Raw genomic sequence first — 24,081 nt, 5'->3', positions numbered from 1 at the left:
TCTCTCAACCCCCGTCTCTCTCTCTCTCAACCGCATCTCCCTCTCTAAACACCCGCCTCTCCCTCTCGCTCTCTCTCTCAACAACCGCCTCTCTCTCAACACCCGCCTCTTTCAACCCCTGCCTCTCTCTCAACCCCCGTCTCTCTCTCTCTCTCTCTCAACCCCGCCTCTCTCTCAAACCCCGCCTCTCTCTCTCTCTCTCTCTCAACCCCCGCCTCACTTTCTCTCTCTCTCAACCCCAGCCTCTCTCTCTCTCAACCCCCGTCTCTGTCTCTCTCTCGCAACCCCCGCCTCTCTCTCTCAACCCCTGCCTCTCTCTCTCTCTCTCAACCACCTCCTCTCTCTCTCTCAACCCCCGCTTCACTCTCTGAACCCCCGCCTCTCTCTCTCAACCACCTCCTCTCTCTCTCTCAACCCCCGTCTCTCTCAACCCCCTCCTCTCTCTCTCTCAACCCCCGCCTCTCTCTCAACCCTGCCTCTCTCTCTCTTTCAACCCCCGCCTCTCTCGATCACTCTCAACCCCCGCCTCTCTCGATCACTCTCAACCCCCGCCTCTCTCTCTACCCCCGGCCTCTCTCTCGCTCAACCCCCGCCTCTCTGTCTCTCTCTCTCAACCCCCGCCTCTCTGTCTCTCTCTCTCAACCCCCGCCTCTCTGTCTCTCTCTCTCAACCCCCGCCTCTCTCTCTCTCTCTCAACCCCCGCCTCTCTCTCAACCCCCACCTCTCTCTCTCTCAACCACCGTCTCTCTCTCTCTCAACTCCAGTCTCTTTCTCTCTCAACCCCCGTCTCTCTCTCTCTCAACCCCTGTCTCTCTCTCTCTATCAACCCCCACCTCTCTCTCTCTCAACCCCAGCCTCTCTCTCTCAACCCCCACCTCTCTCTCTCAACCCCCGTCGCTCTCTCTCTCTCAACACCAGTCTCTCTCTCTCTCTCAACCCCCACCTCTCTCTCTCTCTCAACCCCCGTCTCTCTCGGTCTCAACCCCAGTCTCTTTCTCTCTCAACCCCCGTCTCTCTCTCTCTCAACCCCCGCCTCTCTCTCTCTCAACCCCGTCTCTCTCTCTCAACCCCAGCCTCTCTCTCTCTCTCTCAACCCCCACCTCTTCTCTCTCAACCCTCGCCTCTCTCTCTCTCAACCCCCGTCTCTCTCTCTCAACCCACGTCTCTCTCTCTCAGCCTCATCTCTCTCTCTCAACCCCCGCCTCTCTCTCTCTCAACCCCCGCCTCTCTCTCTCATCCCCCGCCTCTCTCTCTCAACCCCATCTCTCTCTCTCAACCCCCGCCTCTCTCTCTCTCAACCCCCGCCTCTCTCTCATCCCCCGACTCTCTCTCTCTCTCTCAACCCCAGCCTCTCTCTCTCTCAACCCCCGTCTCTCTCTCAACCCCCGTCTCTCTCTCTCTCAACCGCATCTCCCTCTCTAAACACCCGCCTCTCCCTCTCGCTCTCTCTCTCAACAACCGCCTCTCTCTCAACACCCGCCTCTTTCAACCCCTGCCTCTCTCTCAACCCCCGTCTCTCTCTCTCTCAACCCCGCCTCTCTCTCAAACCCCGCCTCTCTCTCTCTCTCTCTCTCAACCCCCGCCTCACTTTCTCTCTCTCTCAACCCCAGCCTCTCTCTCTCTCAACCCCCGTCTCTGTCTCTCTCTCGCAACCCCCGCCTCTCTCTCTCAACCCCTGCCTCTCTCTCTCTCTCTCAACCACCTCCTCTCTCTCTCTCAACCCCCGCTTCACTCTCTGAACCCCCGCCTCTCTCTCTCAACCACCTCCTCTCTCTCTCTCAACCCCCGTCTCTCTCAACCCCCTCCTCTCTCTCTCTCAACCCCCGCCTCTCTCTCAACCCTGCCTCTCTCTCTCTTTCAACCCCCGCCTCTCTCGATCACTCTCAACCCCCGCCTCTCTCGATCACTCTCAACCCCCGCCTCTCTCTCTACCCCCGGCCTCTCTCTCGCTCAACCCCCGCCTCTCTGTCTCTCTCTCTCAACCCCCGCCTCTCTGTCTCTCTCTCTCAACCCCCGCCTCTCTGTCTCTCTCTCTCAACCCCCGCCTCTCTCTCTCTCTCAACCCCCGCCTCTCTCTCAACCCCCACCTCTCTCTCTCTCAACCACCGTCTCTCTCTCTCTCAACTCCAGTCTCTTTCTCTCTCAACCCCCGTCTCTCTCTCTCTCAACCCCTGTCTCTCTCTCTCTATCAACCCCCACCTCTCTCTCTCTCAACCCCAGCCTCTCTCTCTCAACCCCCACCTCTCTCTCTCAACCCCCGTCGCTCTCTCTCTCTCAACACCAGTCTCTCTCTCTCTCTCAACCCCCACCTCTCTCTCTCTCTCAACCCCCGTCTCTCTCGGTCTCAACCCCAGTCTCTTTCTCTCTCAACCCCCGTCTCTCTCTCTCTCAACCCCCGCCTCTCTCTCTCTCAACCCCGTCTCTCTCTCTCAACCCCAGCCTCTCTCTCTCTCTCTCAACCCCCACCTCTTCTCTCTCAACCCCCGCGTCTCTCTCTCTCTCAACCCCCTCCTCTCTCTCAACCCCCCCTCTCTCTCTCTCAACCCCCGCCTCTCTCAACCCACACCTCTCTCTCTCTCATCCCCCGCCTCTCTCTCTCAATCCAGCCTCTCTCTCTCTCATCCCCCGCCTCTCTCTCTCAATCCAGCCTCTCTCTCAACCCCCGCTCTCTCTCTCTCAACCCAGCCTCTCACTCGCTCAATCCCAGCCTCTCTCTCTCTCAACCCCCGTCTCTCCCTCACTCTCAACATTATCTCTCTCTCTCAACCCAGACTCTCTCTCTCAACCCCCGCCTCTCGCTCTCTCTCAACCCCCGCCTCTCCCTCACTCTCAACCCCCGCCTCTCTCAACCCCCGCCTCTCTCTCTCAACCCCCGCCTCTCTCTCTCCATCCCCGCCTCCCTCTCTCTCAACCCCCGCCTCTCTGTCCCTCTCTCTCTCAACCCCCGCCTCTCTCTCTCTCTCTCAACCCCCGTCTCTCTCTCTCTCAACCCCATCTCTCTGTCTAAACCTCTCGCTCTCTCTCAACAACCGCCTCTCTCTCTCAACCCACGCCTCTCTCAACCCCCGCCTCTCTATCTCTCTCTCAACCCCCGCCTCTCTCTCTCTCTCTCAACCCCCGCCTCTCTCTCTCTCTCTCAACCCCCGCCTCTCTCTCAACCCCCGTCTCTCTCTTTCTCTCTCGCAACCCCGCCTCTTTCTCTCAACCCCCGCCTCTCTCTCTCAACTCCCCCCTCTCTCTCTCTCTCAACCCCCGCCCCTCTCTATCTCTCTCAACCCCCACCTCTCTCTCTCTCAACCTCAGCCTCTCTCTCTCTCTCTCATCCCCCACCTCTCTCTTTCAACCCCCGTCTCTCTCTCTCTCAACTCCAGCCTCTCTCTCGATCCCCGCCTCTCTCTCTCTCAACCCCAGTCTCTCTCTCTCTCAACCCCCGTCTCTCTCTCTCTCTCAACCCCCGTCTCTCAACCCCCGCCTCTCTCTCTCTCTCAACCCCCGCCTCTCTCTCTCTCAACCCCGTCTCTCTCACTCTATATCCCCTGTCTCTCTCTCTCTCGCTCAACCCTCACCTCCCCCTCTCTCAACCCCCGTCTCTCTCTCTCAACCCCCGTCTCTCTCTCAACCCCCGTCTCTCTCTCTCTCAACCGCATCTCCCTCTCTAAACACCCGCCTCTCCCTCTCGCTCTCTCTCTCAACAACCGCCTCTCTCTCAACACCCGTCTCTTTCAACCCCTGCCTCTCTCTCAACCCCCGTCTCTCTCTCTCTCTCTCTCTCAACCCCGCCTCTCTCTCAACCCCCGCCTCTCTCTCTCTCTCTCTCTCAACCCCCGCCTCACTTTCTCTCTCTCTCAACCCCAGCCTCTCTCTCTCTCAACCCCCGTCTCTGTCTCTCTCTCGCAACCCCCGCCTCTCTCTCTCAACCCCTGCCTCTCTCTCTCTCTCAACCACCTCCTCTCTCTCTCTCTCGCAACCCCCGCCTCTCTTTCTGAACCCCCACCTCTCTCAACCACCTCCTCTCTCTCTCTCTCTCAACCCCCGTGTCTCTCTCTCTCAACCCTCTCCTCTCTCTCTCTCTCAAACCCCGCCTTTCTCTCTCAACCCCCGCCCCTCTCTCTCTCTCAACCCCCACCTCTCTCTCTCTCAACCACCGTCTCTCTCTCAACTCCAGTCTCTTTCTCTCTCAACCCCCGTCTCTCTCTCTCTCAACCCCTCTCTCTCTCTCTCAACCCCCACCCCTCTCTCTCTCAACCCCCGCCTCTCTCTCTCTCAACCCCCGCCTCTCTCACTCTTTCTCAACCGTGCCTCTCTCTCTAACTCAACCCCCGCCTCTCTCTCTCTCAACCCCCACCTCTCTCTCTCAACCCCAGCCTCTCTCTCTCAACCCCTGCCTCTCTCTCTCTCAACCCCCACCTCTCTCTCTCTCAACCCCCGTCTCTCTCTCTCTCTCAACCCCCGCCTCTCTCTCAACCCCCACCTCTCTCTCTCTCAACCACCGTCTCTCTCTCAACTCCAGTCTCTTTCTCTCTCAACCCCCGTCTCTCTCTCTCTCAACCCCTCTCTCTCTCTCAACCCCCACCTCTCTCTCTCTCAACCCCCGCCTCTCTCTCTCTCTCAACCCCCGCCTCTCTCTCTCTCTCAACCCCCGCCTCTCTCTCTCTCTCTCTCTCTCAACCCTGCCTCTCTCTCAACCCCCGCCTCTCTCTCTCTCTCTCTCAACCCCCGCCTCTCTCTCAACCCCCGCCTCTCTCTCTCTCTCAACCCCCGTCTCTGTCTCTCTCTCTCAACCCCCGCCTCTCTCTCTCAACCCCTGCCTCTCTCTCTCTCTCAACCACCTCCTCTCTCTCTCTCTCGCAACCCCCGCCTCTCTTTCTGAACCCCCACCTCTCTCAACCACCTCCTCTCTCTCTCTCTCTCAACCCCCGTGTCTCTCTCTCTCAACCCTCTCCTCTCTCTCTCTCTCAAACCCCGCCTTTCTCTCTCAACCCCCGCCCCTCTCTCTCTCTCAACCCCCACCTCTCTCTCTCTCAACCACCGTCTCTCTCTCAACTCCAGTCTCTTTCTCTCTCAACCCCCGTCTCTCTCTCTCTCAACCCCTCTCTCTCTCTCTCAACCCCCACCCCTCTCTCTCTCAACCCCCGCCTCTCTCTCTCTCAACCCCCGCCTCTCTCACTCTTTCTCAACCGTGCCTCTCTCTCTAACTCAACCCCCGCCTCTCTCTCTCTCAACCCCCACCTCTCTCTCTCAACCCCAGCCTCTCTCTCTCAACCCCTGCCTCTCTCTCTCTCAACCCCCACCTCTCTCTCTCTCAACCCCCGTCTCTCTCTCTCTCTCAACCCCCGCCTCTCTCTCAACCCCCACCTCTCTCTCTCTCAACCACCGTCTCTCTCTCAACTCCAGTCTCTTTCTCTCTCAACCCCCGTCTCTCTCTCTCTCAACCCCTCTCTCTCTCTCAACCCCCACCTCTCTCTCTCTCAACCCCCGCCTCTCTCTCTCTCTCAACCCCCGCCTCTCTCTCTCTCTCAACCCCCGCCTCTCTCTCTCTCTCTCTCTCTCAACCCTGCCTCTCTCTCAACCCCCGCCTCTCTCTCTCTCTCTCTCAACCCCCGCCTCTCTCTCAACCCCCGCCTCTCTCTCTCTCTCAACCCCCGCCTCACTTTCTCTCTCTCTCAACCCAAGCCTCTCTCTCTCTCAACCCCCGTCTCTCTCTCTCTCTCGAAACCCCCGCCTCTCTCAACCCCCGCCTCTCTCTCTCTCTCAACCACCTCCTCTCTCTCTCTCAACCCCAGCCTCTCTCTCTCTCAACCCCCGTCTCTCTCTCTCTCGCAACCCCCGCCTCTCTCTCTCAACCCCCACCTCTCTCTCTCTCTCTCAACCACCTCCTCTCTCTCTCTCAACTACCGCCTCTCTCTCTCTCTCAACCCCCTCCTCTCTCTCTCTCAGCCCCCTCCTCTGTCTCTCTACCTCAACCCCCGCCTCTCTCTCTAACTCAACCGCCGCCTCTCTCTCTCAACCCCCGCCTCTCTCACGCTCAACCCCCGCCTCTCTCTCTCTCTCAACCCCCGCCTCTCTCTCCCTCTCTCTCAACCCCCGCCTTTCTCTCAACCCCGCCTCTCTCTCTCTCTCTCTCTCTCTCTCTCAACCCCCGCCTCTCTCTCTCTCAACCCCCGCCTCTCTCTCTCTCAACCCCCGCCTCTCTCTCAACCCCCGCCTCTCTCTCAACCCCCGCCTCTCTCTCTCTCTCTCTCAGCACCAGCCTCTCTCAACCCCCGTCTCTCTCTTTCTCTCTCGCAACCCCCGCCTCTTTCTCTCAACCCCTGCCTCTCTCTCTCAACCCCGTCCTCTCTCTCTCAACCCCCGCCCCTCTCTCTCTCAACTCCAGCCTCTCTCTCAACCCCCACCTCTCTCTCTCTCAACCCCCGCCTCTCTCTCTCTCAATCCCCGTCTCTCTCTCTCCCAACCCCAGTCTCTCTCTCTCTCAACCCCCGCCTCTCTCTCTCTCTCAACCCCCGCCGCTCTCTCTCTCAACCCCGTCTCTCTCTCTCTATATCCCCTGTTTCTCTCTCTCAACCCCAGCCTCTCTCTCTCTCTCTCAACTCCCCCCTCTCCCTCAAACCCCGTCTCCCTCTCTAAACCCCCGCCTCTCCCTCTCGCTCTCTCTCTCAACAACCGCCTCTCTCTCAACACCCGCCTCTTTCAACCCCCGCCTCTCTCTCTCAACCCCGCCTCTCTCTCTCTCAACCCCCACCTCTCTCTCTCTCTCTCTCTCAAACCCCGCCTCTCTCTCTCAACCCCCGCCTCTCTCTCTCTCAATCTCTCAACCCTGCCTCTCTCTCAACCCCCGCCTCTCTCTCTCTCTCTCTCTCTCAACCCCCGCCTCTCTCTCAACCCCCGCCTCTCTCTCTCTCTCTCAAGCCCCGCCTCACTTTCTCTCTCTCGCAACCCCCGCCTCTCTCTCTCAACCCCCGCCTCTCTCTCTCAACCCCGCCTCTCTCTCTCTCAACCCCCACCTCTCTCTCTCTCTCTCTCTCAAACCCCGCCTCTCTCTCTCAACCCCCGCCTCTCTCTCTCTCAATCTCTCAACCCTGCCTCTCTCTCAACCCCCGCCTCTCTCTCTCTCTCTCTCTCTCAACCCCCGCCTCTCTCTCAACCCCCGCCTCTCTCTCTCTCTCTCAAGCCCCGCCTCACTTTCTCTCTCTCGCAACCCCCGCCTCTCTCTCTCAACCCCCGCCTCTCTCTCTCTCTCAACCCCCGCCTCTCTCTCTCTCAACCCCCGCCTCTCTCTCTCTCAACCCCCTCCTCTCTCTCTCTCAGCCCCTTCCTCTCTCTCTCTCACTCAACCCCCTCCTCTCTCTCTCTCAACCCCCGCCTCTCTCTCTCAACCCCCGCCCCTCTCTCTCTCTCAACCCCCGCCTCTCTCTCTCTTTCTCAACCGTGCCTCTCTCTCTAACTCAACACCCGCCTCTCTCTCTCTCAACCCCTACCTCTCTCTCTCAACCCCCACCTCTCTCTCTCTCAACCCCAGCCTCTCTCTCTCAACCCCTGCCTCTCTCTCTCTCAACCCCCGCCTCTCTCTCTCTCTATCTCTCTCTCTCAACCCCCGCCTCTCTCTCTCTCTCAACCCCCGTCTCTCTCTCTCTCTCAACCCACACCACTCTCTCTCTCAACCCCCGCCTCTCTCTCTCTCTCAACCCCCGCCACTCTCTCTCTCTCTCTCTCAACCCTGCCTCTCTCTCAACCCCCGCCTCTCTCTCTCTCAACCCCCGCCTCTCTCTCTCTCTCTCAACCCCCGCCTCTCTCTCTCTCTCAACCCCCGCCTCTCTCTCTCTCAACCCCAGCCTCTCTCTCTGTCTCTCAACCCCCGTCTCTCTCTCTCTCTCTCAACCCACACCTCTCTCTCTCTCAACCCCCGCCTCTCTCTCTCTCAACCCCCGCCTCTCTCTCTCGCAACCCCCGCCTCTCTCTCTCAACCCCCACCTCTCTCTCTCTCTCAACCCCTGCCTCTCTCTCTCTCTCTCAACCCCCGCCTCTCTCTCTCTCTCTCAACCCCCGCCTCTCTCTTTCTCTCTCAACCCCCACCTCTCTCTCTCTCTCTCTCTCAACCCCCGCCTCGTTCTCTCTCTCAACCCCCACCTCTCTCTCTCTCAACCCCCGCCTCTCTCTCTCTCTCAACCCCAGCCTCTCTCTCTCTCAACCCCTGTCTCTCTCTCTCTCGCAACCCCGCCTCTCTCTCTGAACCCCCGCCTCTCTCTCTCTCAACCCCCGCCTCTCTCTCTCTCTCTCAACCCCAGCCTCTCTCTCTCTCAACCCCAGCCTCTCTCTCTCTCTCTCAACCCCCGCCTCTCTCTCTCTCAACCCCCGCCTCCCTCTCTCTCAACCCCCACCTCTCTCTCTCTCAACACCAGCCTCTCTCTCTCTCAACCCCCGCCTCTCCCTCTCTCTCAACCCCCACCTCTCTCTCAACCTCCCCAGGGAGCCTTCTTTCTCTAAACAAAATTCCATGAGCCCAACATTTACCCTGCTGCTGTTGCACCTCTGTCTCCAAACGCCTGCTGCCTTTTAAACAGGGAAACCCCTGAAGGCAACATGCCAACCCAGGCTTTTAACCCTTACTGAACCGACTACATATAATACAGTGGGCACGTTCTAACCAGAAACAGTCAGAGCCCTTTCTGGGCGGGATTAATGGCCTGTCTAATGGCACCATGTTGCTATTTCGGGCCTCGGTGGGGAGCGGGGCTCCTCAATGCAGGAAGAGATCTGAATGCCATTTTTCAATGGTGCCCCGATCTCTCAACTCCTGATTCTTAAAATAAATAAATATAGAATACCCCATTCTTTTTTTTTTCCAATTAAGGGGCAATTTATTGTGGCCAATTCACATCTTTTCTGGGTTGTGGGGGTGAGACCCACATAGACACAGGGACAATGTGCAAACTCCACACGGACAGCCACCTGGGGCCAGGATCGAATCTGGGTTCTCGGTGCTGTGAGGCAGCAGTGCTAACCATTGCGCCGCCGTGCTGTCCTCAAGCTCCTGATGTGATGCCAGGACTCTCCAATGCCCTAATTTACCCGTTGGGGATGTCCACGAGCTCCAACTCCCCAACCTCATTGCACCATGGACCGGCAGGGCACCCATGGGCCCGATCCCGGGTGTGGGAAATATGTCAGCTTGACTCCTTGACATTGCTAGCCTGGCACCCTGGAAGTGCCCCCTGCTAGGCTGTCAGTGCCCTCTTGGCAACTTGACAGTGCGAGGGCCGCACCAAGGTGGCACTGCCAGGATGCCCAGGTGGAATTGCTGGGGTGCAAGGCTGGCAGTGCCAAGTTGGCTGGGTGGAACCAGCCAGGCCAGGGTGGATGGGTTGGATTGGATTTGTTTCTTGTCACGTGTACCAAGGTACAGTGAAAAGTATTTTTCTGCGAGCAACTCAGATCATTTAGTGTATGAAAATAAAATAAAAAGAAAATACATAATAGGGCAACACAAGGTACACAATGTAACTACATAAGCACTGGCATCGGATGAATCATACAGGGTGTCGTGTTAATGAGGTCAGTCCATAAGAGGGTTGTTTAGGAGTCTGGTGACGGGGGAAGAAGCTGTTTTTGAGTCTGTTCGTGCGTGTTCTCAGACGTCTGTATCTCCTGCCCGATGGAAGAAGTTGGAAGAGTGAGTAAGCCGGGTGGGAGGGGTCTTTGATTATGCTGCCCGCTTTCCCCAGGCAGCGGGAGGTGTGGATGGAGTCAATGGATGGGAGGCAGGTTCGCGTGATGGACTGGGCTGTGTTCACGTCTCTCTGAAGTTTCTTGCCAACCTGGCCAGTGGCCGACCAACCATCGCATGCCAAGTGGTGGGATGCCTGGTTCCTGTTTGTGGGGGCCAGTGTTAAACGGAGCCCGGTTGGGGTCTTCTTGGCAAGGCCAATACATGTTGGGTGGCCGTTCGCTCTGGCGTCAGCATGGCTAAATGGGTTTTGAAACTGACTTAACCATGCCAGACTAGGTCCCGCTCATTGTGGGCAGGACCCAGATCGTGACATCTTGCAATATCTGGTTAGATCTCGTGAGGTGCAACAACGGTCAGGAATCCTAGGAGAGGCCTCCGGATCTGGCAGGACGCAGCCGGTAAATCGCGCCCAATATATATGAAATTCCTACATTTATCAGAAGAGACATCAGTTAGTGTGCAGACATTTCCCTGAGAGAGGGGGAACTGAGAGACGCTGTCAACTGCACGTTCTCCCCGTGTCTGCGTGGGTTTTGTCCGGGTGCTCCGGTTTCCTCCCACAAGTCCCAACTGTCAGGTAAATTGGACATTCTGAATTCTCCCTCTGTGTACCCAAACAGGCGTCGGAATGTGGAGACTAGGGGCTTTTCACAGTAACTTCATTGCAGTGTTAATGTAAGCTTACTTGTAACAATAAAGATTATTATTATATGTCCGTGCGAGAGAGGGGACTGAGACACACCAGTCAGTGTACAGATATCTCCCTGAGAGACACCAGTCAGTGTACAGATATCTCCCTGAGAGAGAGAGGGGACTGAGAGACACCAGTCAGTGTACAGATATCTCCCTGAGAGAGAGGGGACTGAGAGACACCAGTCAGTGTACAGATATCTCCCTGAGAGAGAGGGGACTGGGAGACACCAGTCAGTGTACAGATATCTCCCTGAGAGAGGGGACTGAGAGACACCAGTCAGTGTACAGATATCTCCCTGAGAGAGAGGGGACTGAGAGACACCAGTCAGTGTACAGATATCTCCCTAAGAGAGAGGGGACTGAGAGACACCAGTCAGTGTACAAATATCTCCATGAGAGAGAGAGGGGACTGAGAGACACCAGTCAGTGTACAGATATCTCCCTGAGAGAGAGAGAGGGCACTGAGAGACACCAGTCAGTGTACAGATATCTCCCTGAAAGAGGGGACTGAGAGACACCAGTCAGTGTACAGATATCTCCCTGAGAGAGAGGGGACTGAGAGACACCAGTCAGTGTACAAATATCTCCCTGAGAGAGAGAGAGGGGACTGAGAGACACCAGTCAGTGTACAGATATCTCACAGAGAAAGACACCCCCCCAGTCTACATCAATGGCTCCGAAGTAGAGATTGTCGATAGTTTGAAGTTCCTGGGGGTCACCATCACCAAGGTCTGTCCTGGTCCACTCACGTTGATGCAACAGTCAAGGAAGCCCAACAACATCTGTTCTTCCTACGGAAGCTAAAGAAATTCGGCATGTCTGCGTCGACTCTCACAAACCTCTACAGATGTGCGATAGAGAGCATCCTATCCGGCTGCATCACAGCCTGGTATGGCAACTGCTCGGCCCAAATTCGCAAGAAACTGCAGAGTGTGGTGAACTCAGCCCAACGCATCACACACGCTTGCCACCCTCCCATTGATTCTGTCTGCACCTCCCGCTGCCTCAGGAAGGCAGGCAGCATTGTCAGAGACCCCTCACAACCAGGTTTTGCTCTCTTCCAGATCCTTCCATCAGGCAGAAGATACAAAAGTCTGCCGAACCGCACATCCAGACATAGGTACAGCTTCTTCCCCACAGCTACGAGACTCCTCAACGACTCCCCCTCGGACTGATCTGTTCCTGTAAGATCACTATTCACGATGCCCCTATGCTGCTCTTGTTTGGCCGTTGTTCCGCAGTGTAACCAATCACTATTTGTTGATGCACCACTGTCAATGTACTCTGTCGATTATTCTTTTGTCTACTATGTATGTACTGTGTACGTTCCCTTGGCCGCAGAAAGATACTTTTCACTATTGTACATGTGACAATAAATATCAATCAATCAAGAGAGGGGACTGAGAGACACCAGTCAGTGTACAGATATCTCCCTTAGAGAGAGGGGAGACTGAGAGACACCAGTCAGTGTACAGATATCTCACTGAGAGAGAGGTGACTGAGAGACACCAGTCAGTGTACAGATATCTCCCTTAGAGAGAGAGGGGACTGAGAGACACCAGTCAGTGTACAGATATCTCCCTGAGAGAGAGAGGGGACTGAGAGACACCAGTCAGTGTACAGATATCTCCCTGAGAGAGAGAGGGGACTGAGAGACACCAGTCAGTGTACAGATATCTCCCTGAGAGAGAGAGGGGACTGAGAGACACCAGTCAGTGTACAGATATCTCCCTGAGAGTGAGGGGACTGAGAGACACCAGTCAGTGTACAGATATCTCACTGAGAGAGAGAGGGGACTGAGAGACACCAGTCAGTGTACAGATATCTCCCTGAGAGAGAGAGGGGACTGAGAGACACCAGTCAGTGTACAGGTATCTCGATGAGAGAGCGAGGGAACTGAGAGACACCAGTCAGTGTACAGATATCTCCCTGAGAGAGAGGGGACTGAGAGACACCAGTCAGTGTACAGCTATCTCCCTGAGAGAGAGAGGGGACTGAGAGACACCAGTCAGTGTACAGATATCTCCCTGAGAGAGAGGGGACTGAGAGACACCAGTCAGTGTACAGATATCTCTCTGAGAGAGAGAGAGGGGACTGAGAGACACAAGTCAGTGTACAGATATCTTCCTGAGAGAGAAAGAGAGGGGACTGAGAGGTACTAATCAGTGTACAGGTATCTCCCTGAGAGAGAGAGGACTGAGAGACACCAGTCAGTGTACGGATATCTCCCTGAGAGAGGGGGGACTGAGAGACACCGTCAGTGTACAGATATCTCCCTGAGAGAGAGAGGGGACTGAGAGACACCAGTCAGTGTACAGATATCGCCCTGAGAGAGAGGGGACTGAGAGACTCGAGTCAGTGTACAGATATCTCCCTGAGAGAGAGAGATGACTGAGAGACACCAGTCAGTGTGCAGATATCTCCCTGAGAGAGAGGACTGAGAGACACCAGTCAGTGTACAGATATCTCCCTGAGATAGAGGGGACTGAGAGACACCAGTCAGTGTACAGATATCTCCCCGAGAGAGAGAGGGGTCTGAGGGACACCAGTCGGTGTACAGATATCTCCCTGAGAGAGAGGCGGGACTGAGAAACACGAGTCAGTGTACAGATATCTCCCTGAGAGAGAGGGGACTGAGAGCCACCAGTCAGTGTACAGATACCTCCCTGAGAGAGAGAGAGGACTGAGAGTCACCAGTCAGTGTACAGATATCTCCCTGAGAGAGAGGGGACTGAGAGTCACCAGTCAGTGTACAGATATCTCCCTGAGAGAGAGAGAGGACTGAGAGACACCAGTCAGTGTACAGATATCTCCCTGAGAGGGAGAGGGGACTGAGAGACACCAGTCAGTGTACAGATATCTCCCTGAGAGAGAGGGGGGCTGAGAGACACCAGTCAGTGTACAGATATCTCCCTGAGAGAGAGGGGGGCTGAGAGACACCAGTCAGTGTACCTATAGAGAGAGGAGGGTGAGTAGAAGTTGTGGTTTGACAAGATCACTGACTAGTAAAACCTGGGAATTCCACCAGAGTACAGCCCTTACAATTGAGAAATTTTAGTGGCTGCTCCCAAATTAGAAGTTTGGTTGATAAAGGATGCCAAGCAAAACAGTCGGAAAGAATTGGTGTGCACTGAAATACCAGACAGGTAGATATACACACAAAAGGTATTTTGTGATGGCATGTGTAAGACTAAAGCTAAACTATTCGTTTGGGATCTTGATGCAAGACTTTGTGATCGAGGTGTCAGGGTGGACTCCCTACTGCTCGAAAAGTGAGCTTGAAGATTTGTTTTGGTTCCTTATGCAATATATTCCTGGCTGTGTAAATCGATTGATATAAAAGTTCCATTATTGCAGGGTGAGAAATTTCAAGGGGATGTGTTTTTGAAAGCACCCAAAGGAGATGACAATATCGAAGGGAAATTGTGGAAATTAAACAGTGTTCATGGGTTAAATGATGCATCAGCGGAGTGGTGTTTCTTAGTTGGGTCTGTCCTGTTGAATATGGGTTGTATTCGGCTAAAGGCAGCCTCAGCAATGTTGTTTTGGAATCACAAGGAGAAACTAACAGGCAACTTTATGATGTATTATCAGAACCACGGACGGGATTCTCCAATATTGGGGCTATGTCCCCACGCCCGCGAGAAAATGCATGTGATTCACTCTGGACTTACCTGGAGAAAGTCCAGGGTGATTCTCCGTTTTGCAGGCTGCCGATAGGGGGCCCCGCACTTCCGGCCGCGGAACATGGCGTTCCCACACTGCGGGCCGGCACCAAGAAGATAGTGCCCCACCCCACCCCCCGAGATCGCGTGCGCCCGCGGCACGGTGGCCCCTGATCGCTAGCCTGGCCGTCCTGGAGCCCCCCCCCCCCCCCGGTGAAGGATTCCCCCGCCCCACACCAGGGCGTCCGCAGACTGAGTCCGCAGCCGCCACTCCGAGCTCCCGCCGGGTGAACCATGAGAGAACCACGCCGGCGGGAACTCGGCCAGTTGTCGGCGGAGAATCGGCGCGGGTGCCTCTTTCAATGACCCGTCCGGCGCCGTGTCGACCGTGCGCGCGCAATTGGCGGCGATTCTCCGGCGGCTGGAGAATCACGGGAGCGGCGTCGGACCCGATCGCGGGTTTGCCGCACATTCTCCGCCCCCTCGCCGAGCGCGATTTTGGAGCGGAGGCTCAGAGAATCCCGCCCCACATGTATTTTTTAAATTTGCAAGGCCATGGCACTATCTGGAAGCTGACCTGGATTTTATTTTTTAAAAAGGTCAAATGTTCATCTTGGCCTGTCAACAAGCATGTCTGTCCTAAGAAATAACATGACTTCAGCTAACAGCAGCAGGGTCCTTGTCGAGGGAAAGCGGTTTGCTTACTTGAACTGTGAGACACTATCAATTAGGACGAGACGAGAGTAGAGAGTAATTGAGGCTTTATTACACAGAGATGTGTGGCCTCCTACAGCTGCTGCCGAAATGGCTGCAGTTCGGAGAGCACACACATTTATACTCCACCTACTGGGCGGAGCCAGCAGGCAGGGATCTACCCTCTACCTGTAGTACAGGGCCCTTACCGTAATACCCTCGTATGCAGTGCAGTATATACAATATAATACAACAGTGGTGACTACCACAAACTGCAACTACTATTATTCATGGATAAAAAAACTGTTTTAAAGGCAAAGATCCTGGTGATTTACTGAAAATCACCTGAGGGAAATGAATGTTAAAAGTTTTGATCTTGTTCTTTTGAATTCAGCTGGGAATGAACCGAGAAGCAGAAAGGTTTCCCAGTTCGGCCAAGAAAGCACGACAGCGCCTATACTTTCTCAGGAAACGAAGGAAATTCGGCATGTCCACATTGACTCTTGCCAACTTTTACAGATGCACCATAGAAAGCATCCTATCTGGCTGTATCACAGCCTGGTATGGCAACTGCTCAGCCCTGCCGGAAGAAACGACTAGGAGTCGTGAACACAGCCCAGTCCATCACGCGAAACCGCCTTCCATCCATTGACTCTGTCTACACCTCCCGCTGCCTTGGGAAAGTGGGCAGCATAATCAAAGACCCCTCCCACCCGGGTTATTCTCTATTCTAACTTCTTACATCGGGTAGGAGATACAAAAGCTGGGAACACGCACTAACAGGTTTGAAAACAGCTTGTTCCCCGCTGTTACCAGACTCCTGAATGACCTTCTGGACTGAACCGATCTCTTCACACATCTTCTCTACAAAGTAGTACGACACTCTACATGCTCACCCGATGCCAGTGTCCATGGATTTACATTGTGTATTTATGTGTGTCCTATGTTTTTCGTATATGGAATGATCTGTCTGGACTGTAGGCAGAACAATACTTTTCGCTGTACCTCGGTACACGTGACAAATCTAAATCCAATTCCTTGGAGTGTTTGATGGGGACGGTGTAGAGGGAACTTTACTCCGTTTCGAACCGGTTGTGGGTTTTTTTGTGTCAGGAACCTAATACGTTGGATATTTTCCCGAAGGGTAAGGCTGATGAGCTGAGTTATTATTTGCAGAGAGATCTGATAAAAATGGTGAAATCTACAGATGTTAATGTGTTGGACAAAGCATTCAATGATAAACTTGAGCTCTTCTACAACACTGAAAGTATGAAGATCAGGAGAGAGATTCAAAAACTAAAGGAGGAAAAGCTCAAAGATTTTCAAAATTTCATCAAGCAACAGGTACTTCAGATAACAAATACAATGTGATTGTTAATGCTCCATTGTAGAGGGAGATTTACTCACTATCTAACCCCGTGCTGTACCTGTCCTGGGAGTGTTTGATGGGGACAGTGTAGAGGGAGCTTTACTCTGTATCTAACCCCGTGCTGTACCTGTCCTGGGAGTGTTTGATGGGGACAGTGTAGAGGGAGCTTTACTCTGTATCTAACCCTGTGCTGTACCTGTACTGGGAGCATTTGATGGGTACAGTGCAGAGGGAGCTTTACTCTGCATCTAACCCCGTGCTGTACCTGTCCTGGGAGTGTTTGATGGGGACAGTGTAGAGGGAGCTTTACTCTGTATCTAACCCCGTGCTGTACCTGTCCTGGGAGTGTTGATGGGGACAGTGTAGAGGGAGCTTTACTCTGTATCTAACCCCGTGCTGTACCTGTCCTGGGAGTGTTTGATAGGGACAGTGTAGAGGGAGCTTTACTCAGTATCTAACCCCGTGCTGTACCTGTCCTGGGAGTGTTTGATGGGTGCAGTGCAGAGGGAGCTTTACTCTGCGTAGTTTAAAATAACCCGACCTCAGCCGGTTCGTGCGCACACTCGCTACCGATGTCTGATAGAGCAACCAAACTCAGTCAATGAAGCCCTCACCAAACCCAAACCTTCCTAGCACTCCACCCGAACAAAATCCTTCTCCGCATCCATCGCGGCCACCACCTCCATCTCCCCTCCCTCGGAGGGCATCATAGTAACATTCAGGAGCCTTCTAACACTGGCCATGAGTTGCCTGCCCTTTACAAATCCCATCTGGTCTCCCCCTATCACCCCCGGGACACAGTCCTCTATCCTTGTGGCCAAAATCTTAGCCAGCAGTTTGGCATCCACATTCAGTAGAGAAATTGGCCTGTATGACCCACATTGCTCCGGATCCTTTTCCCATTTCAGGATCAATGAAATCGGGCCTGCGACATTGTTGGGGGGAGGACTCCCTTCTCTTTTGCTTCATTAAATGCCCTCACCAGCAGTGGGCTCAATATCTCCGAAAACTTCTTATAGAATTCCGCCGGGTAGCCGTCAGGCCCCGGGGCCTTGCCCGACTGCGTGCCCTCCAACCCGTCCATTATTTCCTCAATCTCAATTGGGGTTCCCAGCCCTGCCACCAGTTCCTCCTCCACCCTCGGGAACCTCAACTGACCCAAGAACTGCCTCATCCCCTCCACAGCAGCCGGGGGAGGATCTAGAATTTACAGCATCATAGAACTTGCAGATCAATTGTTTAGGTTCCGCAGAATTCAGGATTCTTTCCAACAGGGAAATTGAGGAATCAAAATGCAAGGCATGTCTTGTTAAGGATAAAATCTCTGACCTGTGAATACTTAAGAAAGGATTGTCTTGGGTTGTCACATTGCTGACATAGCTGCTCAAATGATGACAAGGAAATATTTCTGAACATGCCTCCTAGCCTACAAATGTCTCTATCTCTCCAGGTATCGAATCCATGGGCAATTAGACTGGGTGGGACATCTGGGTTGTCCTCAATAGGAGAGAGCGCAGAAGTAAATTTAGATCTGCCTTCTAATTTCCGAACCAATCTCCATGCTCTAAGAGTATGAATAATAATGATTATCGCACTTGACAAAACCTGTTTTAATGTTTCCATAAAATAACAAGACCTGCAGAGGGAAAACTGACTGATCTGTTTCGCTATCGAGCCAGAGGGATGTTGGCTCCATCCTAACCCAATCCCCTACGAGTCTTAGATGAGAGGCCAGTTGATACTGCCTCAGCTCCTGGCAATTGGAGCTGAGCAAACATGAGGTGAGGTTTATTTCTGTTCCAGAGAAATGTACTAGTCATTCCATTAATCCCCTGAACAACTCTGTCCGACAGAAGTATATTCAGCAACTGCAAGGAATACAGGTCTGGGCAACACATTCATTTCAGCCAGTTTTGCTGTCGTGGAAGTCCATGAATCCTGCTCTGGCGTCAACAGGAATGGAGAATCCTGCCCATGATATAATGTTGGAATTGTATAAAACACTGCTAAGGCCACTTCTGGAATAGTGTGTGCAGTTCTGGTCACCACATTACAGGAAGGACATTATTGCTCTGGAGAGAGTGCAGAGGAGGTTTACAAGAATGTAGCCCGTGCTGGAAAAGTGTTGCCCAGAGGAGAGGCGTAGTAGTCTTGTCACTGGACTAGTAAACCAGAGACCCAGAGTAATGTTCTGTGGATCCAGGTTCAAATCCTGCCATTGCAGAAGGTGAAATTTGAATTCAATAAAAATCAGGAATTAAAGTTCTAATGATGACCATGAAACCATTATCGACTGTCGTAAAAACCCATCTGGTTCCCTATTGTCCTTTCGGGAAGGAAATCTGTCATCCTTACCTGGTCTGGCCTACATGTGACCCCAGACCCACAGCAATGTGGTTCTCTCTTAACTGCCTTCTCAAGGGCAATGAGGGATGGACAATAAATGCTGGCACAGCCTGCAGCATCCATGTCCCATGAATGAATGAATTTTAAAAAAAGGAGAGATTGGATAGGTTGGGACTATTTTTCTTGAAACAAAGAAGGCTGAGGAGTGACTTGATTGAGACGCACAAAATTATGAGGGGAAGAGATAGGGCGGGCAGGATAAAGTTGTTTTCCTTGGTGGAGAATTCTAGAATCAGGGGACATAGGTTGACGAGAAGTGGCAGAATGTGTAGAGGGACATGAGGAAGAACATGTTTGCACAGAGGGTGGTGGGAGTCTGGAATTCGCTGCCTGAGTTGGTGGTGGAGGCAGAGACCCTAAACTCATTTCAAAAGTACCTGGATCTGCACCAGGGCATGAAGGTGGGATTAGAAAGGATGCATGGGTCTCAGGCTGGCATTGACAAGGTGGGCCGAATGGCCTCCTTCTGTGCTGTAACTTTTCTGTGGTTCTGCAACACTTTCAAGTTAAGATTCAAAAGAGAGATTTGCCTGTAGGTGGCATAATCCTCCGGGTCTCTGCCCGCCTTTAGAATCAAGGAGATATTAGCCTCATGAAGAGTCGGCGGCAACATCCCCAATTCAAAAGAAGAATAATACATACCCACCCATGGGTCCAACAACAAATCCTCAAACCCTTTAATAAACTCACCCAAAGCCATCCAGTCCCGGCACCTTACCCGACTGCAGCTCCTTAAGGGACTATGATACCTCCTCCCGAGAAATAGGAGCGTTACAAGCATCATACTGGCTTTCTGAAGCTTCTGGAAGCTTCAGTGAAGAGAAAAAACACTCCATTCCCACCAACACCACACTGCCCAGACTTGTATAAACCTGCATAGAATTCCATAAAATCCCAGTTTGTCTCCTCTTTCTTCATGACCCCTTACCCTCTCCCAACTGCACGGAGTCAATCTCCTTCTAGTCAAACAGACCAGGCATTTGGTTTATTCCCAAAGTTGTACAGCTTCTGCCTCGCAAACTTTCAACTTTTCTCCGCCTGTTGAGTCAAGAGGGAGCCCAAAGCCACTCTTGCAGCATTAATCTCCTCCAGTAACAGCTAACCGGAGTCCTCTTATAATTCTTCTCTGCCTTCGACAAACTTCCAGGCTCCGCTGGCTCTCCAGCTTCCTGCGTCTTTTATTAGGACTGGAAGAAATGATCGGCCCCCGAGCATAGGCCTTACACGTCTCCCACAAAATGGAGGGAGAAATGCCAGGGTCGAGTTCACTGAAAGGAAGAACTCAAACACTTTGGTAAAGTGCATAGTAAATCAAGTTATCCCTTATCAGGGAGGCATCAAACCTCCATGTTCTTGACATGGGGGGTGAGCCTTCAAGCAAAAATTCCAGGAAAACGGGGCACAGTCAATGATTACAACGCTCCCTATGGTGCAAGAGGACACTTGTGTAGGATCATCCTCAGCACAAAAAAGTAGTTGATTCTAGTATGACGTTCGTGTCGGGCTGAAGTTCTCCAAACATCGATGTTACCCACCTCCTTATAAGCTGAGGCCAGTGCCCTAACCTGCAGCAAGTGGGGTTCCTGGTAACCGGTCGCTTATCAGCCAGAGGATTCAAGTGGCAGTTCAAGTTGCCAGCCACAAAAGCCTTAGTCGAGGCAAAACCCACAAGAGTGTTCGCAATGAGCTCTGGGGAATAATTCGGAGGTCCGTAAACAATCATTATTGAAACATCTCTATGCACCAAACCTCGAATGATCACATATCTACCTCCCTTGTCCTTGGTGCAAGTTTCAACCTTAAAAGGGAGATTTTTATTAATGAGGATTGCCACAACCTTACGACTTGATGAAAAGGAGGTGAAAAAAAACCTGCCCCACCCAATCCCGCCTCAATTTTAAATGCTGCTTATCATCCAAATGAGTTTCCTGTTACGAGGCTATGTTGACTTGCTCTTTCTTTAGAAGATGATATTTTTCCTTTTCTTAGGATGATGGATGCCCCGTACATTCCAGGAATGTTTTTTTAAGATTAACTGCTGCCATTAATTAGGCCACAAAGTAAGAATCAAACCAAAAATTCCCACCACAATTAAGCATGTGCCATTACCACCCCACCCTCCAACTCCAGAGTCACCAAAGTGTCCCCAAACTGCTCCTTTCACAGATAAATGACCTGTCTGCACCAGAGCAGGATAAAGCCAAGAACAAAGAAAGCCTCCCATAATAATAAAAAAAAAAGAATCACCACCACAATAGTTCTAAGTGGACATTCCTCAATAAGACTTAACCTCAAGGCCAGACTGTAGTTACCGTCTTGATACCTTCTCCAAAATGAGAAGAAAAGAACGACCAACAAGGAAATAGGAATCGAATGGCCCTCCCACAATTTAGATTCATCTGCGAGAGTAGCAGTTGGGTAGCACAGTGGTTAGCACAGTTGCTTCACGGCTCCAGGGTCCCAGGTTTGATTCCCGGCTTGGGTCACTGTCTGTGCGGAGTCTGCACGTTCTCCCAGTGCCTGCGTGGCTTTACCTCTGGGTGCTCCGGTTTCCTCCCACAGTCCAAAGATGTGCAGGTTAGGAGGATTGGCCATGCGAAATTGCCCTGAGTGTCAAAAAAAAAGGTTAGGTTTGGTTACGGGGATAGGGTGCAGGTGTGGGCTTAGGTAGGGTGCTCTTTCCAAGGGCCGGTGCAGACTCAATGGGCCAAATGGCCTCCTTCTGACCTGTAAATTCAATGATTGTAACCCGGTGGCGCAGTGGTTAGCCTCACAGCACCAGGGTCCCAGGTTCAATTCTGGCCTTCGGTGACTGTCTATGTGGAATTTATACATTCTCCCCGTGTCTGCGTGGGTTTCCTCCGGGCGCTCTGGTTTCCTCCCACAGTCCAAACATCTGCAGGTTAGGTGTATTGGCCGTGACAAATTGCCGCTAATATGCAGGTTATCTGGATTGGTCACGCTAAATTGACCCTTAATCCAAAGGTGTGCAGGTTAGGTGGATTGGCCATGATCAATTGGCCCCTCGTGTCCAGAATGTGCAGCGGAGGTGGATTGGCCACTCTTTTGAGGGAAATCAACAAAATGGAAGAAAGGAAACAAACTTAGGAACAAAGCAAAAAGGGCGGATCCTGTTAGGGGCACTACCCCAAAGTAACAAAGATCAATGGAAACTTAAAAACATCAAATTAGAGTCCAATGAAAGGGGTCACGAAAGCACCACAAACTCTGTGGTGCACGCCGGGCACGGATTGCCTCGATGGTGCGGACACAGCAAGCTCCCTTTCTAGGGAATGTAGCCGCAGAAAAGGGTCAAACAACCCCCTCATTTGCCCGTTGCATCTAACCCCGTGCTGTACCTGTCCTGGGAGTGTTTGATGGGAACTGTGTAGAGGGAGCTTTACTCTGTATCTAACCCCGTGCTGTACCTGTCCTGGGAGTGTTTGATGGGGACAGTGTAGAGGGAGCTTTACTCTGTATCTAACCCCGTGCTGTACCTGTCCTGGGAGTGTTTGATGGGGACAGTGTAGAGGGAGCTTTACTCTGTATCTAACCCCGTGCTGTACCTGGCCTGGGAGTGTTTGATGGGGACAGTGTAGAGGGAGCTTTACTCTGTATCTAACACCGTGCTGTACCTGTCCTGGGAGTGTTTGATGGGGACAGTGTAGAGGGAGCTTTACTCTGTATCTAACCCCGTGCTGTACCTGTCCTGGGAGTGTTTGATGGGACAGTGTAGAGGGAGCTTTACTCTGTATCTAACCCCGTGCTGTACCTGTCCTGGGAGTGTTTGATGGGGACAGTGTAGAGGGAGCTTTACTCTGTATCTAACCCCGTGCTGTACCTGTCCTGGGAGTGTTTGATGGGGACAGTGTAGAGGGAGCTTTACTCTGTATCTAACCCCGTGCTGTACCTGTCCTGGGAGTGTTTGATGGGACAGTGTAGAGGGAGCTTTACTCTGTATCTAACCCCGTGCTGTACCTGTCCTGGGAGTGTTTGATGGGGACAGTGTAGAGGGAGCTTTACTCTGTATCTAACCCCGTGCTGTACCTGTCCTGGGAGTGTTTGATGGGGACAGTGTAGAGGGAGCTTTACTCTGTATCTAACCCCGTGCTGTACCTGCCCTGGGAGTGTTTGATGGGGACAGTGTAGAGGGAGCTTTACTCTGTATCTAACCCCGTGCTGTACCTGTCCTGGGAGTGTTTGATGGGGACAGTGTAGAGGGAGCTTTACTCTGTATCTAACCCCGTGCTGTACCTGTCCTGGGAGTGTTTGATGGGGACAGTGTAGAGGGAGCTTTACTCTGTATCTAACCCCGTGCTGTACCTGTCCTGGGAGTGTTTGATGAGGACAGTGTAGAGGGAGCTTTACTCTGTATCTAACCCCGTGCTGTACCTGTCCTGGGAGTGTTTGATGGGGACAGTGTAGAGGGAGCTTTACTCTGTATCTAACCCCGTGCTGTACCTGTCCTGGGAGTGTTTGATGGCGACAGTGTAGAGGGGGCTTTACTCAGTATCTAACCCCGTGCTGTACCGTCCTGGGAGTGTTTGATGGGGACAGTGTAGAGGGAGCTTTACTCTGTATCTAACCCCGTGCTGTACCTGTCCTGGGAGTGTTTGATGGCGACAGTGTAGAGGGGGCTTTACTCAGTATCTAACCCCGTGCTGTACCGTCCTGGGAGTGTTTGATGGGGACAGTGTGGAGGGAGCTTTACTCTGTATCTAACTCCGTGCTGTACCTGTCCTGGGAGTGTTTGATGGGGACAGTGTAGAGGGAGCTTTACTCTGTATCTAACCCCGTGCTGTACCTGTCCTGGGAGTGTTTGATGGGGACAGTGTAGAGGGAGCTTTACTCTGTATCTAACCCCGTGCTGTACCTGTCCTGGGAGTGTTTGATGGGGACAGTGTAGAGGGAGGTTTACTCTGTATCTAACCCCGTGCTGTACCTGTCCTGGGAGTGTTTGATGGGGACAGTGTAGAGAGAGCTTTACTCTGTATCTAACCCCATGCTGTACCTGTCCTGGGAGTGTTTGATGGGGACAGTGTAGAGGGAACTTTACTCTGTATCTAACCCCGTGCTGTACCTGTCCTGGGAGTGTTTGATGACAACAGTGTAGAGGGAGCTTTACTCTGTATCTAACCCCGTGCTGTACCTGTCCTGGGAGTGTTTGATGGGGACAGTGTAGAGAGAGCTTTACTCTGTATCTAACTCCGTGCTGTATCAGTCCTGGGAGTGTTTGATGGGGACAGTGTTGAGGGAGTTTTACTCTGTATCTAACCCCGTGCTGTACCTGCCCTGGGAGTGTTTGATGGGGACAGTGTAGAGGGAGCTTTACTCTGTATCTAACTCCTTGCTGTATCAGTCCTGGGAGTGTTTGATGGGGACAGTGTAGAGGAAGCTTTACTCTGTATCTAACCCCGTGCTGTACCTGCCCTGGGAGTGTTTGATGGGGACAGTGTAGAGGGAGCTTTACTCTGTATCTAACTCCGTGCTGTATCAGTCCTGGGAGTGTTTGATGGGGACAGTGTTGA

At 52.9% G+C, this 24,081-nt stretch overlaps 1 protein-coding gene across 1 annotated transcript in view; it reads left to right on the top strand.

The window, feature by feature from the left end:
• LOC140396639 (uncharacterized) overlaps window positions 1–24,081 on the top strand; it is a 98,427-nt gene that overhangs the window by 60,823 nt on the left and 13,523 nt on the right. Inside the window, exon 2 of the mRNA XM_072485433.1 lies at window positions 15,173–16,122. Coding sequence (XP_072341534.1) covers window positions 15,970–16,122 — 153 coding nt within the window. The 5' untranslated portion in view covers window positions 15,173–15,969. The remainder of the gene's footprint in view (window positions 1–15,172; window positions 16,123–24,081) is intronic.

This window comes from Scyliorhinus torazame, chromosome 19, assembly GCF_047496885.1.
Source record: "Scyliorhinus torazame isolate Kashiwa2021f chromosome 19, sScyTor2.1, whole genome shotgun sequence".
Lineage (NCBI taxonomy): Eukaryota > Metazoa > Chordata > Chondrichthyes > Carcharhiniformes > Scyliorhinidae > Scyliorhinus > Scyliorhinus torazame.
This window is presented reverse-complemented; position numbering and strand designations above follow the sequence as displayed.